General features: G+C 40.9%; 1 protein-coding gene across 1 annotated transcript in view; it reads left to right on the top strand.

Moving 5' to 3' along the window:
* The window catches only part of PITPNM3 (PITPNM family member 3), a 145,728-nt gene that overhangs the window by 28,010 nt on the left and 101,992 nt on the right, over positions 1-15,726 (top strand). The window contains exon 2 of the mRNA XM_075168175.1: positions 2,750-2,845. Coding sequence (XP_075024276.1) covers positions 2,750-2,845 — 96 coding nt within the window. The remainder of the gene's footprint in view (positions 1-2,749; positions 2,846-15,726) is intronic.

Here is a 15,726-nt window from a genome sequence, read left to right as displayed (position 1 = left end):
ACATCATCGAAGGTGGATTTTGCAAGGGGACTAGATATCAGGAAAGGCAAAGAAGAAAAGGAAGGAAAAATGAGTGGGTCCTTCTGGTCTTAAATCTTAAGCTTTTGCTGGAGAATTATGGAAGCCCAAGACCACATTGAATGGGATTTCACCAACCCATGGGAAATACAGCTGACTGACACAACAAAAATTGGAGAATCTTTAAAATCATGATAAGACAAAGCCTGAAAATAATTATCCAAAACGCCAAATACTTGTTTCTTCTGGTTTGTTTTTGTTTGTTTCCTCTTTTTCCCAGTATTTTCTGGCTTTGGATACCTGTATTTGTGGTGCCTGACTAGAGGCATAAGGTTATATGGCTTTAAAAAGTGCAGAGAAACTTAACTTCTAAAAGTCAGGCCCCTAAATGTCTCTTCAAAACAAATTATCTGCTGCCATAAGAGGGTATTTTTTGTTGTGGCATTTTTGTTTGTTTGTTTCTGCAAATGTAACCCTCTGGCTTCTTGTGGAGTCACTGAATGCTCAAAATATATGAAAATCAGACTCCTCAGTTTTTAGCCTTGGGAGAACTATCATCAGTACAGACATCTGGTCTGGAAAATCTGAGCAGAATTTTCTCAGTGTGAAAGTTACGTTCAGTATGGGAGCGCCTGCATCTACAGGACCCCGAAAGGCATTAACTGTGTGTTACCAATGAAGTCTATCTGTCTTAGTTTGGATATTCCCGTGGTTTAATAAACATCCGTAGCACAGAAATTCAGTTTCAGTTACAGATACTTGATTGACCAGGGTAGCTGAGTGAGGAGCTGTTTTCTTGCAGAGGAAAGTTCTGAACACTCTTGAGATGTTCAAGGCAGTCCTTTGCCTTCTTGTCATTCTCTCTTTCTCACTGTTGTTCTCATGTTCTGTGGACCTGCCTCTCCTGTATAGGTTCTTCATAAATTTCCTAGTTTACTGCCTTCCTTCTGGCTGCTCATAGATCTTAAGGCCTGTGATCAGGAAATCTAATATTCTACATAAGGCTGAAAAAGAGTAGTTTACAGAAGAATTTTTCTGCTGAGACCAATAGTATTGTATTTTGTTCTTTAGATCTAGCATCTCCAAAGGTGAGGCAGATTATTCTCTCCTTCTGCTCCTTTGTAGCATATGGGCTCTTATCCAAAGGCTGAATTTTGCAAATTCTCCCTTTCCCATCTGTCACTGGCTTTTTTGTGGTGCTTCCCATTCTTGTGCTTTGAAATTTTGGAATTCCTGCTCTTCCAAACATTGACCAAATGCAGACTTTTCTTTGTTAGAAGTTCAGAATAGTGTTCTTTCTACCACTATTTTGTTGACTGTAGTGATAAGTTTTAGGATATATATATTTGAATGGAGGGACAGGTGGTGTTTCGTAAGGAATAATTCAGTTTGCTGTTCCCTATTGTTAGTAAAAGGTTTCAGAAATCTGTAAAAGTAAATGTAATGATCTGTATGCATTCTCTGGTAGCTGCCAAATATCACTGGACATATTCCCAATACACACTGTACTCTTGTAATGAACACTGACTACTTAATAACCAATTATTTTGAATGGTTTTGGTATTGTTTTTTTAAAAGCTATTAAAATGCTGTGAACTGATTATTATTTTTACCCTCCTCTTGGCCAGCTAAAATCTGCTTCCTCCTATCACCTTTCATTTATATTTCTGATTAGTTCAGCTATAGATGGAGTAAAAGTAGAACAAAAGGCTGTGACCTAGAGGCATGTTTCCCCCAGAATAATGGGGGATTAGAAGGATGCCTCCCCTACTTGAATTGCTCTTTTACTACTGGGAGAGGGAGAATGCTTTTGTGGACAGGGCCTCGGGATATTAGATTTCAGGTCTGATGTCATCAGTTGGAGAAACGAATAAAACCAAGGACACTATTCTGGTTGGTAATGAGGGTCCTTTCTACAATAGCTGTAATGTTGTTTTGGATATGGTGGATTTGATCCCTGGTTCCCCGCTGGTTTGTGGGAGACTTTATTGTTAATATAAGGCAATATATTTCACTACTGCTTTCTAGTGTTGAGTTGCTGTAGATGTAAGGAGAACTGATATAGTTAGGCAGGTCTGGTTTACTAATTACAAATTAGTTTGAGTATGATAATCCATTGGGACCATCTAAGCTGTCATGATTATATCTGTTATTGTACCTATTCTAATGTGGTTTTGCCTTCCTGTCTTCAAATGGCAAGCTTCATATGAAAGCCCCACACTCCAGAAAAACAAAGCTGTCTGATGAAAACAGCTCAGTGAGTGAGAATTCAGTAGTTTGTCTGTAAATCTGTGAGCCAAATAGGATGGCACTTCTTTTAGAAGTGAAATTGAATTTAAATGGGAGCTACTGCCATGTCCTGGGGAAATGCTGCTTCATGTCTTAGAAACAATGTACAGTTTGAGTGTTGGACTTGAACAGCCTGGTGAATTCAACAGGGAAGAATTCATCTTTTCAAGGCACTGCATTAGCTGAAAGTGATGCAGGCTTATCTTTAACAAGAATTTGTTTTAATCACTTTTGTTAGGTGGAAGTGAGAGGTGTAATTTTTGTGCCATCCTGAGAACTCTGGCTGACTGTCTGTTGAGATTAAAGTATGTGTGCTGACCAGAATGATCCTCCTGATCCTCCAGATCTAGACAAACTGTTTATTAATGTATTTTTTTTTCTTTAAGCCTGGAGCAGAGGTGAGCATTCCCTTCGGTTAATGTGAGTCTCTCTGTATTTCCAGCTGGCCCGCGCCGATTCAGTGGTGCTCAGTGGCACATGCAGAACGTCCTCAAAGACTCTGTGGAGAGCTCTGATGATGAATTCTTCGATGCGCGAGGTCAGTACATGGTTTTGTCCTCCCCTCCCCATCCTTTCCCCAATTTTGCAGCAAGTAGCTAAGCTCCTTTGGGGATGAACTGACAACATTGTCCTCAATCAGACTGAGGTCTAAAAAAAGCCATCAGATCTTCTCTCAAGGATTTCTCAATGGGCCTAAATTTACGGGAGATGGATGAAGTGCTGGGGTGGATGAGCGAGCTACCATGAACTGGATCTGGCATCAGAAGCAGCATGGCTACAACAGTACAGAGCTTCATGGAGTCTCTTGGGCAGGATTACAGGTCAGGTAGTAATGATGTTACAGTTGGAGTGCAGTTGTTTACAGTTCCTGATGATGGTCATGAGTGTCTGTATTACTGATGGCCACCTTCTAAAACCAATGGCCTACGTTTTCCACTCTGACAAAACTTCCACTGAAGTCACCAGGACCTCTGTTTGTTCAAGAAGAAGCAATATCTGAATGTTTGTGGATTTAATCAGGTGAATCCAAAATGCAACGCTGATGAGACCCTGAATCTTGGCATGCTCTTTAACATGCCAAGTTTTGTTCTGAAGTGGGAGTAAAGTTTGTAGGTTGTGTGCACACACAACCTCCCACCTACAGTGGGAGATAGGGGCTTTTTGGTTTTGTTTTCAGGAGCCAAACCTAGTGCTTTTCTGACATGTTTCATTTGCTTTTCTGAAGAGAATAACCAGCAAGGGAGGATTAATTCTGCTACTACTGTGAAATCCAGCTGTAGGATCTTTCATAATATAGGCTACTGAGGTCAGACTGAGCTGTCCTTATGTCCTCATGTTACCTCGAAGTCAGGAGTGAAGGGTGATGGAATAAACACGTCGAATGTCCTTTGGCTTTTGTGGCAAACTGGATTCATTAAGTACAGAGCAATCCCTATGGCTTTAAGCAACCTGATCTAGTGAAAGATGTCCCTGCCTGTGGCAGGAGGGGTTGAACTAGGTGATCTTTAAATGTCTCTTACAACCCAAACAATTCTATGATTCTATGAAAAGGAGAGGGATTCTCCTCCCCCCAAATATTTGTTGAGACTTCTAGTTTAAAGTAAACCAATCCAAAGTGGAAAACTGAACTGACCTATGGGAAACTTGGCTTGGGTTTGGATGTGCTGCTTATTTTTAGTTTGGTTGCTTCATTAACAGGACACTCAGCAGACATTCTGCTGATGTCTAAGTGCAAAAACATTTGCATGGCTAAGATTGTCACTCAGTTTCTCCTTCTGTTGATATTTATGGCACAGAGAGAAAACCTCCTCCCTTCCCAGCATTCTGCTCTTCCTGAATGAGCCCTATTTCTGAGCAAATTAATTTTCTTTTATAGGATTGCATTGGCTTCAGTGTCATTGCTGTGTGCTGATTTGATGTCTGGAGATGCATGTGGTATTGCAAATGGCAGTTGATGTTTTTGAGGCAGTAATTGGCATTAAATGTCTGCTGTCTTGCAGTGAACTTCATATTTCACTTGCAGTGAATTTCATATGTTTTCATTTTCTTTGTGGGTGGAATTGTTGCAGGAATGGTTGGCGGCTGACTCTTGTGTTTTCATGCTGGCATAAGCTTGAGTTGAAATTCAGCATGAAGGAGTTGTTACGTCAGGAGCTTTTTCGTTGCTTTAAAAATACAGAGGGTAGGAGGCAGGCAGTGAAAATGAAACAGTGGGGGGATCAGCTCTCTGCTCTGAATGGTTTGGAAGCTCTGAAGCAACTTCACTGATAACTCACTGATTTATTTCTGTAAGGCTAGAGCATGGTTATAAAAAGGTGCTGCAGGCTATCTAGGTGAGTAGCTTATGAAAAGCAGCCTGTCTGGATTGATTTTGAGAAGAAATAATTTCTAGTACAGATTTCCAAACCTTTTTCCATAAGAAAACTGGAGAAATCAAAATGTGATGTCTTAAATCAGTGTTTGAGATGCACCTTCTCATTTCTCAAATACATATCCATAAAGAAAGGGGAATTTCTTAGAGTTGTATGAAGAGATGCAGGCAGGGCCAATAGTTGCTGTGCATCAGGAGAGCTCTCTGGAAATGAGTGGATGTGCACCAATTCAGTGTGCTGTTTAATTCTTCAAAAAGGAAAGAAAAAACCTGATGAAAACTAATCCTACATGCAGTTGTCAAACAGGCTGCTCCCTCCTCCTTCATACTTTATGCTGACAGAAATTGAGAAGAACCAAGGGAAACAAATTAGTGCAATTGACAGAAGACTCAGGCCTTGGATTTCTGTTTAAAATGAGTAACATGAATGTTTTCGCTCAGAACCATTTAAAGCAAGGAAGAGTAAAGGCATCTAGAATTCTAATCTGTTTGGTGTGTAAAAGTTATAGAAACTGGAAAAGCCTCATCACTGCTGGAATCAAGTCTCTCCCCAACAAATATATTTGCATGTAAAAGACTGATTTCAGTTTTGCTTGTATTTTTGAAAGCTATGACATGCAAGAATAGATGTGTGTGTAGAAGATGAGGGACTGCCAGAGAAGTCCAGTACAGTCTAATGTAATGAGTTTTCTTAAATTCTTTCCTTCATGTAGCCCTAAATAGGATTCCTGCTTACCCCATGTTGACTTTACACTGCTGTGTTTGACCCCAGCGCAGAAGTCTTGCTGCCATTTCCTCATGTGTCAGACTTGCAAATATGGATCTTTACTGCCCTCGGAGCAGGGGTGAAGGAGCTTGTGTCCAATCTGTCAGAGAGTTAGGATATCATTCTGGTGTTGCTGACTGAACTGTGACTTTGCTAAATGAAAAAACAAGTGGAAATTTTAGGGGAGGTGGCTGCCTTTGTATTAAGATACCAGGTAGGAGCTGAGATTCTCAGATCTTTGGTCTGTTCTATCCACGTTCCCAGGGACATCGCTTACGGCTGGGTCACTTTCCTCAAGTCTGTCACCACACGAGTCATTTTGGTATCACTGCTTTCAGGTTGGTAGACATTCTTTTTTTTTCTCTTTGATGCATTGTCTGCCATCTTGCGTAAATTTTGAGGTAGAATCTATATTGCCTGTATCAAAGCTCTAGACTGGAGGAGACACTACTGAGTGGGAGATGTTACTGTGGAGCAGAAAATGCCTTCAGGGGATCACAGAAATGTGTTCTGTGTCATACAGGCGATCACAGATCCTGTCAGTGAGGAGTAGGCAGGATGAAATACCAATCTCCACGGTTTTTGCTGAGGAAATACTAGTCTCTCTTCTTTCCATGGGGCTGCTTATGGCTAGATTTCATGAAATGCTTGTAGTGAAATACTCATGGTAAGGTAATTGTGGACAGTATCAAATTCCAGGCAGTAAAAACAGCTGAAAGGAATCACCAGCACACTATGGTTTATTTGCCATTCAGAATTTGTCACTGTTTTAAGCTCTTTCATTTTTTTTCTTGGCACTTTGCTAGTGTGATATTGCTGCCCCACATGCATTGAGTCCTGCTAAGGTAACTGGCTCTGCTTTGCTCAATACTATATGCTTCATGGTCTGAAAAGCTGCAGTTAATGCTGCTTTGCCTCTTGGCTGGAAGCCGGGAAGAGAGCTTCAACTACTGAGAATTGTTGTTGAATTCACACCAAAGGGCAGATGGACAGTTGCTGCACAGCACGGCAATGAAGCATAAAATACAAGGCTGTGCAGTGAGGGTTGTTTTGTTGGTTTTTTTGTTTTTTTTTTTTTTTTTTTGTGTCTTTGGGCAGGAGAACTGTGTGCTATGCATGCAGGTAGTTTTTCCTGGTGTGTATTTACAACTTAGGAAAATGCTTCATTGAGTTGCAAATAGACTACTTTCGGCTTCTGAAGGGGCATTAAGTCTCTGTACTGCCACAAGCTGTCAAGAGCAGTGATCATCTGCCAGCTGCTGTCAGGTGGATGATGAAAGAACTTGGAAGTGCTTACAAGCTGTTGATATGAGTGGGAGGTTTTGTGCTTTCTTGAGAAGGAATGGCATGTAGGCTTTTGTATAGGGTGCTGCTCTGAATGGGGTCCATAATGTGAAATTATTGTAATTTCATCACGTTTCTAGGACTATGACTTTTCTAGAAAATTAGGTTGAAGAAGGGCAAAGCTGAGGGAAGAGTCATGTATATTCAAATGTGTATCTTCCAGTATGTGAATAAATAATAATAAACCCCTCTAACCTCCCTTTTAGCTGATACTTCCTGATGGCTGACACTTAAGAGCATGAAGCAAAAGTTGATAATGAGGAGAGAACTCAGCAGCATGTACTGACATTGCAAAGAGACTGTCTTTGCTAGTCAGGCCACTAAAACATGGCACGTTTACCACTCTAGATCTCTGGTGATGTAAATAGCAGCCAGGTGTAGTCATGAGAGAAGCATAATTTGGCTTTAGCCACAGGAGATCTAAGAGCAAAATGAGAATAGGAAACTGGCCAAAGGTAGTCTCAGTCTGGGGTCATATCCAAAGCAGCTAATTCTGGAAGTTGCTATTTTTTGTTGAAGTCAGTGAATAAATGTAGAAGTGTAGAAGAGGGATGCATGTGTGTTAAGAACAGAAACTGTTGTGTGTTTTGGTGGTGGTGGGGTGTTGGAGCATTGTTGGTAAGCATTTCAGTTAGTTTTGGTTTCATGTAGTGGTGCAGAAGCAGGGAATACTGTTTTTGACGAACTGCATGGCTCTCCCCTCCCTTGGTCAGGGTACTGCTTCCTAAACAGGCTATAAGCATTTATTTTAACAGTTGCTGTGTAACTCTTCTCATGGAGTCCATGTACTGCAAACTAGGTTGCATTCACACTCCTAAATGAACAATTCCAGTTTTTTGTTTGTATAACCTAGACTCCAGCCACTGTTATGAAGACAAATAAGGTTTTTCTTCTTGTTGTTGCCCTGTTACCTTGATTAATTTTGTTCTTGGTATCCTGATTTTGTGCTAAAAAAATTGCTCTCCTTATTTTCCTGCCCTTTTTTGGGGTTTATGCGCTGTTGACAAGTCTAGCAACTTGCAGCTTTAATTTCAGCACAGAGTCTACTGGCTGGAGCAGCTGGCGGAGCAGAGCACAAGGAGCAATCCATACACTGGCTTTGTTTTAACTTCCAAAAGTATCTAAGCTTCCACCTACATACTTATCGTGAGCCTTTTATCCATGCCCTGTGGACTGACAGCAATGTTTCTTACAGCATTTGAGCTGTGGTACAAGTTCTCATTCAGCAAATACTTTCCTCGTACCACCTCAAAGAGTTAGCAAGATGTCCTTTCCAGGAGTGGGAAGACTTGAAAGATATGGCTGAGGAATAATGTGGAGAAGACATGGCAAAACTGTTCATGTTGGATCATGCTGTATGACAGAAAGATGTGATTGTCTGACTTAGACTGGTCCATTTGGGCACTGGGCTCTTTATAGGAGGCAGTATGAGGAAGTGGGTAAAAAATAGACAGACTGTGGGTACATGCAGTCTATTTTAGGGCACTGATTTTTCTGAGTCATATAGAACTATTCATTTTATTTCTAGGTTTTCATTTTTCCAATTGTAAACTATGAGAAATCTTTTCTGGCAGGTGGCTGGAAATTAGAGTGGTATTTAAGAGGAAGCTGTTGATGATGGTTATGATTAAAGTACCCGGGAGGTGATTTCAGGCTTTTTGTGGACTCCCTGAGAAGAAGCAAAGTTGACAGTTGATACCATGTTTGTGAGAAGATGCAAATGGTAGTGTTGCTGTTCACAGGGGATACTGTAGCCACTTTCTGACCTACTTTAAACTCAAATGAACTGTGACTTCAACAGTTATTCTGGATTTAAACTAGTCCAGCAGATGAGAATCTGACCTATCAGAAACATGCCTCCTTCATAATTTCTTTATCTGTGCATTAGGCTTCTGATTTAGAATGTTGGGGCATTTTTTTTATTCTTGCTTTCTAAGTGTGTAACTGTAGCAGATATTATAGTCAAAAGCCTGCTGTCAGCTTTGCTAGAGATTGAAGAGTTGGTGTGGAATGCAGCTGCCTCATTTTGTCCAGCTGAGTTTATTTAGTCTGCATAAAAACTTTTGTCATTAGTTTTGCCTTCTTAAAATGAGCTTTATGGCACTGTCTTCTGTATTACTATGTTCATATAAACTTGAAGCCAATAGCTATGTGCTATGTATTTCAAGCCTGGCTCTGTGTGTGCTTTCTCAAGATTCTTATTCATGAAAGAGGCTATGGTAGTGCTCTGCTAATTAAGAGCTGCTCTTAATTTGCTGCACCTTCCTCTCCTGAAAATAGATCCACCAGTCTCCTTTATTTAATTTTAAAATGCTCTGCTGAGCAACTTGAATGTTATCTGGAAATGCTGCCGATGAACTAAAGTGGAAGTTTGGGAGGTCTAAACACTCCTCAGCATGTTTGTGCTCTAACACAACAGTGTGATGTAAAATTCTGTTGTGCTTAGCAAAAAGCCTCTCAAAGTGTGAGGGTGCTGGCCCTCATTCACTGAAGTCCATGAATTTTAAGAAAAGGCTGTGTTGCAAAGATGGCTTGTGAATGTCTTAATGTCAAGTTATCTGTCTTTTCCTGCCTCAGTTTTTAGTGGGTGTCATTTCCCTTCCTCCTGCCCCCAAATTTAAACATCAATCTAAGGCACTTCTGTAAGTGTGTTATTTTCCATGTGATACATTCATTGCTGATGGTATGCGGTTTACCATCCATTTGGAAGAGACCCAAATGCTTGATGTTGCTAGTGCTCCTCCTGCACCTGTGACATTAGACTAGCTCTTTGTCTCTGGTGTTTGTAGTACATTATATCTATGGAGTCCACTCATAGTCTTCCATCGCCTTCTCTGCTTACAGGACCTTCCAAGAGACAAATATAGGTACTAAAGTTCCCAGATATTTCTGTGTAAACTGTATGCAACAGTCTTCTAAGCCTCCCTGCTCATAAATCTTTTTTAGCTGTTGCCTAAAACAGATAGATAGTGTCTATTCTTGGTTACAGATAATTAGCTGTGTAATTTAAAGCTAGTGCAGTGTTTTTTGTCAGATGGCAGATTTGATGCTGGAATTGAGTTGTTCTATAGCAGATGTTGTCATAGCATGACAATACCAGTTTCAATATTTTGATGTTTTCAAAATTTATTTGAAATACTTTTATTGTTGATCAGTGTGAAGTGCTGTGAGTTTATCCAGTGTCATCATTTCTTGTAACATGTGGTATGTTTCCCATTTTGTTTAGTGCAGATGATGATACTAATGTATGAGCAGTGATTTATTACTGCACCCGATTCACACAATGGTTCAGAAACATGAGGAAACGTATCCTCTTCCTGGAGTTCATGCATGTTAAAGGAACCTCATAGTTCACTGAAGTTAGTCTAGATTCTTTTTGGGTCTAGATCTTTGGGAAAAATTCCTATCAAATTAAAAACCGAGTCAACACTGACTGCTTTACTCATCAGAAAAAACGTCTTCCTTATGTCCAATCTAAAGTTATCCTCTTTCAATTTAAAACCGTTGCCTTTTGTCCTGTCACTACAGGCCTTGGTAAAAAGCTTCTCTTCGTCTTTCTTATAAGCCACCTTTGTATATTGAAAGGCTCCAATAAGGTCTCCCTCGAGCCTTTTCTTCTCCGAAGGTGAACAACCCCAACTGTCTCAGCCTTTCTTCATAGGAGAGGTGTTCCAGGTCTCTGACCATTTTCATGGCCCTTCTTTGGACCTGCTCTAACAGATCCATGTCTGCCTTGCACTGGGGACCCTGGAGCTGGATGCAGTACTCCAGGTCGGGTCTCACCAGACCAGAGCGGAGGGGCAGAATCACCTCCCTCGACCTGCTGGCCACGCATCTTTTTATGCAGCCCAGGATACGATCAGCTTTCTGGGCTGCAAGCACACACTGCCAGTTCATGTCCAATTTTTTACCCACCAGTATCATAGAATCATAGAATAGTTTGAGTTGGAAGGGACCTTTACAGGTCATCTAGTCCAACCCCCTGCCATGGGCAGGGACATCTTCAACTAGATCAGGTTGCTCAGAGCCCTGTCCAACCTGACCTTGAATGTTTCCAGGGATGGAGCATCTACCACCTCTCTGGGCAACCTGAGCCAGTGTTTCACCACCCTCACTGTAAAAAATTTCTTCCTCACATCTAGTCTGAATCTACCCTCTTTTAGTTTAAAACCGTTACCCTTTGTCCTGTCGCAATAGGCCCTGCTAAAAAGTTTGCCACCATCTTTCTTATAAGCCGCCTTTAAGTACTGAAAGGCTGCAATAAGGTCTCCCTGGAGCCTTCTCTTCTCCAGGCTGAACAACCCCAACTGTCTCAGCCTTTCTTTATAGGAGAGGCGTTCCATCCCCCTGATCATTTTTGTGGCCTCCTCTGGACCCGCTCCAACAGGTCCATGTCTGTCCTGTGCTGAGGGCCTCAGAGCTGGACGCAGTACTGCAGGTGGGGTCTCACCGGAGCAGAGTAGAGGGGCAGAATCACCTCCCTCCACCTGCTGGCCACGCTTCTTTTGATGCAGCCCAGGATATGGTTGGCTTTCTGGGCTGCGAGCACACATTGTCGGCTTGTATCCCCAAGTCCATTTCTGCAGGGCTGCTCTCAATCCATTCATCACCCAGAACATGCACAATACCTTTTATATTAATGCCTTTATATTAAGTACTATTAGATATTATAATACCTTTATATCAAGTACTATAAATTTGAGGTGTCTGGTTTAAAGGGGTTTTTTTAAGTCTTTTTTCAGAGTACCCAGGCTCTGAAAATCAAGAATACTGAAAGTTACATAAATTGAGAACCCCCAATTTGGAAAGATTTGGAAAAAAGAAAGGTGAAATCTTAATCTTCATTTTTGAAAAGCATCCCATGCTCCTATCAAGCCCCTCTTCCTCTTCATGCTTGAGAATATTCTCTACATTTTTGTCAAACTGGAGTGATTCAAAGGCTTATGCAACCTTCCCTCCCAGAACCTCGCTCACTCTATTTGCCTAGAATAGGATGCAGCAGGAGTTGCTCAGGTCCAATTGAAATGGGCCTCATTTTTTGTCAGTAACAGTTCTGGATCTAGTATGCTGTATTCCATGTGCTAGCCAATGCTGTTTAGCTGTGTGGCTGCTGCAGCGGCGAACTTTAGCAAGAGCACTTTGTATATAATGCATTGGATTTTGGAATGGAGAAGACAATCCCAAATCTTCCTTGTCCCAGTATACTGCCTCCATTCTCTTAATTCCTTTTTTTTGACATAAACTACTTTAAAGTCGGAATGTCTGTGCAATAATTTTTCCATTTCTAATGCTGTCCACTGTCACAGCTCTTCTATGGCAGCATGATTTCCAAAGTTTGGAAGGAAGAGGGTAAGTGTGTATGTATAATATTTTACATATTATATTTTAAATATATTTAGGAGGAATGTCATGATACTCCTATTTTTTGAGCACAGAATGCTGTGTGTAAAGTATATTGATATAGTATGTAATACAGCTTTCATTAAATACTTCTTAATTTTTTAATGTCAGGAGCAGTCTATGTAGCCTGAAATGCTTCTACTGACAGTAGCTATCCTTTCTATAATTGTTACTTGAAATAAAAGGGAACTGCTATCTATAGATAATGAACGACATCTGTTACTGAGTTGTTAATCCTCTAATAACAGAATTTTAGTGAGAGATAATAATTTAATATGTGATAAACTACTTATGTGGATCAAAATTAAATGTGTATTGGAGACATCTAGGCATGAAAAGAATGAGAGATGGTGCTCTCTTCCCACTGGGTGTTCAGTGAGAATAGGATACCTAAATTGTTTAAGCTGCATTGAAATCTTAAGCTTTAGTGATTGGAAGAGTTGGAAATAGAAAAGAAAAATAGCATCTGCTGATTTTCCTCCACGCTGCCTTTGTGCTTTTCAGTGGTCTCCTATCACATGCTTAAAACAACTGTCTTGAGGGTTTCAGTGATGTTTCCAAATTCCATGTGAAGGTGGAATTGTAACTTTGAGCACCAACTCATACTTCAAATTTTGTTAAAAAAGAGAACTAAAATGATGATGATTCAGATATTTTAGATGAGGTAGTTTCTTTGGTGCAAAAAATGTTATTGGGTTCTGTCTTTGGGAGTATGATCGCTTACTGTGCTTGATGGAGTATTCTTTTGAATTGTCAACATCTGTTGTTCAAGAATGCTTTGAACAAAGGTCAGTGTGATGACTGCATTTTTGGAGTTGCTGAGGCATGGATCATAGACTAATAAGAACAAAAAATGCACTTGAAATTTGCTGAACGTAGTCCATATTCAAGCTAAGTCATAGAAAAGGACTGTCGTGGTTTAACCCCAGCCAGCAACTAAACACCACGCAGCCGCTTGCTCACCCTCCCTCCTCCCCCCCAGTAGGATGGGGGAGAGAATCGGGAGGGCGCAAGTAGGAAAACTCATGGGTTGAAATAAAAACAGTTGAATAATTGAAATAAAACAAAGTAGAACAGTAATAATAATAATGATAAAAACAACAATAATAGAATATACAAAGCAGGCAATGCACAATGCAACTGCTCACCACCGGCTGACTGACGCCCAGCCCGTCCCAAGCCGCGAGAACCTCCCCTTCATGGACCACCCCTCCTAGTTTATATACTGAGCATGATGTCACATGGTATGGAATACCCCATTGGCCAGCTGGGTCAAATGCCCTGGCTAAGCCCCGCCCCCCCAGCTTCCTGTGCACCTGGCAGAGCATGGGAGGCTGAGAAGTCCCTGGTGGAGGCATCACTCAGCAACAACCAAAACATCAATGGGCCATCAACATTCCTCTCATACCAAACCCAAAACACAGCACCCCCCAACTATTAGAAAGTTAACTCTATCCCAGCCGAAACCGGGACAGCAGACTTCAAAATACATTTTGCAGGAGACTAAAATGTTTATAAACAGTGATTGCCCACTGTACCAAGAGAGTTTGACACAAGTATTTCCATGTTTTGATTACTTTCTAGTTAGCTTGCAAAAATGCTCTTCAAATCAAGTTTTGTTCAGTTAGGTTTCCAGAAGAAAAGAGGTATGGGCAAATGGATTCCTTCATTTCTACAGTAAGTGGCATTGGTCTATTAAGCAACCAAAGATAACGTTGTTTATGTGTAGTATCTTCCAATGATCACATACAGCCTTTGGCCAGTACAAAAGCCTTATTGTACTAAACTCTTTGCAAATGCACAAGGGATGTCTTTTGCAGCCTTGTCTTTGTCACCTTTCCTTCTGAGTAGATGGGTGGAGACAGGCTGAAGAAATCAGCACAGAGTGGAATCATCTTACCCAGAGCCACAAACTGTGCCAGTGGCTGAACTAGGGAAAAAAATGGTTCTATTCCAGTAGCCTAACTACAATTAAATTTACTTTCTAGAGAATGCAATGCATGTTTAAACATGTTAAGTCAGTATCTTACTGCTGGTTGTTAGTTGTTCTGGAATGTTTCAAGAGATCCAGCTATGGTTGAGGCCTTGGGGTATTTCATTTGCCTTGGTCAGTACTGCTTCATACGCGAAACAGGTTCACTAGGTGTTGCAACCTGAAAGTACTGTGTTTTAATAAAGAAGTGAGGAGAAGCAACAGTTTAATTGATCAATCCATAGGGAAATGATCCCAGATCATATTCTTTCTGGCTATATTTGGCATTTGATGTCAGCCTTTGGGGTCTCCGAATGGACACTGTCATCTGAGCAATTGCTTCTGCTGCCATGCCTCCCTTTGTCATTACTCAAAGATAAGGTGTCCCACAGCAAAGGTGAAGCTGACTTTTCCCTCAGGAAATTGACTTTGTGCTAAGGAGTGCATGGTGTATCCTCATCTTCCACTATCCAAACTTGTGGGTAGTGATAGTCAGACTCACTCTCTAGGCACTTCTAAAGTTGGTTTGGTAGCTGCTGCTTCTCTGTACCTCTTGCATAGGTAATCAGAACTCCTGATGTTCATGCATTTTTGGAGGAATGGATGGAAAAGGGTATTACTTTATGGGAAATTCCTATTTGAGATGGTTGAGATTTCAGTTTTTCTGTTCTTTATGCTGGCAACTGGGCATTGTAAGTGGGCTTTCTCTTAAGTTTAAATACGTAAGGAAGAAAAGGAAGTTTAATACTGGTGTCCATCATTGGCCTCACTGAAGCAAATGTGGAGGCTTTCTCAGCCGTGTGCTTGTCCTGACTGCCTTGCAAGTGTTTTGGTAAAGGCAGTGAAGCAGGAGATCAGCTTTGTACAGCACCAAGGTGATGTTCTAGCCTAACTGGTCAATTATGTGTTTGTGTCATCAGATCCCAGCCATTAGAACCTTGCATCTCTTATTAATGAGTCTTGAAGGAAAAGTGTAACCCAATTTTGAAAAGAGTGCAGGAAGGATGCCATTACTTTGTCTGTTCGTAAGTTGGTATCTGTGCTTGTTCCAACAGATTTTTAAGTTGGAAGAAGAGAATTCTGATACAAGCCTTTTGCTATTTTTTGTGCTTCTGGAAAAAAGCAGAAATGGTGTATAGTTTTCAGTACCAGCTCTTAAAAAGATGGGATGTAAGGTGGGAGTGAGCTGTCCATTCTAAGAGAGAGTCCTCGTGAGGCAGAAGTGAATATTACTAAATTGACGTTATCAACCTGCCTTCCAATCTGGCAGCAAACTTCAAAATCTCCAAATTGTTTGAAGGAAAAGATGGTGTTTACAAGGACCTGTTACTGGATTACTTGAAGGATGACAGTACTGCATTTATATTTCATAACTTCCTAGTGGGAACATAAACTCTTATGTTTGCTGGCCTGTATATTACCAGTAGGGCATAGGAAGAAAACCTTCTCTGGTACAGATTATCTCATTATTGGCTTCTTTCACTTACTTTTGAAGTTTCTTGTTTTCTGGTGCTGCGGCCTGTAAACCATATAACAGTGAGTAGGCTGTTCTGTTGATCTGATTAG

The sequence above is a fragment of the Calonectris borealis genome, chromosome 19 (assembly GCF_964195595.1).
Source record: "Calonectris borealis chromosome 19, bCalBor7.hap1.2, whole genome shotgun sequence".
NCBI lineage: Eukaryota > Metazoa > Chordata > Aves > Procellariiformes > Procellariidae > Calonectris > Calonectris borealis.
Note: the sequence above shows the minus strand (reverse complement) of the source record. Positions and strands in the feature narration are given on the sequence as shown.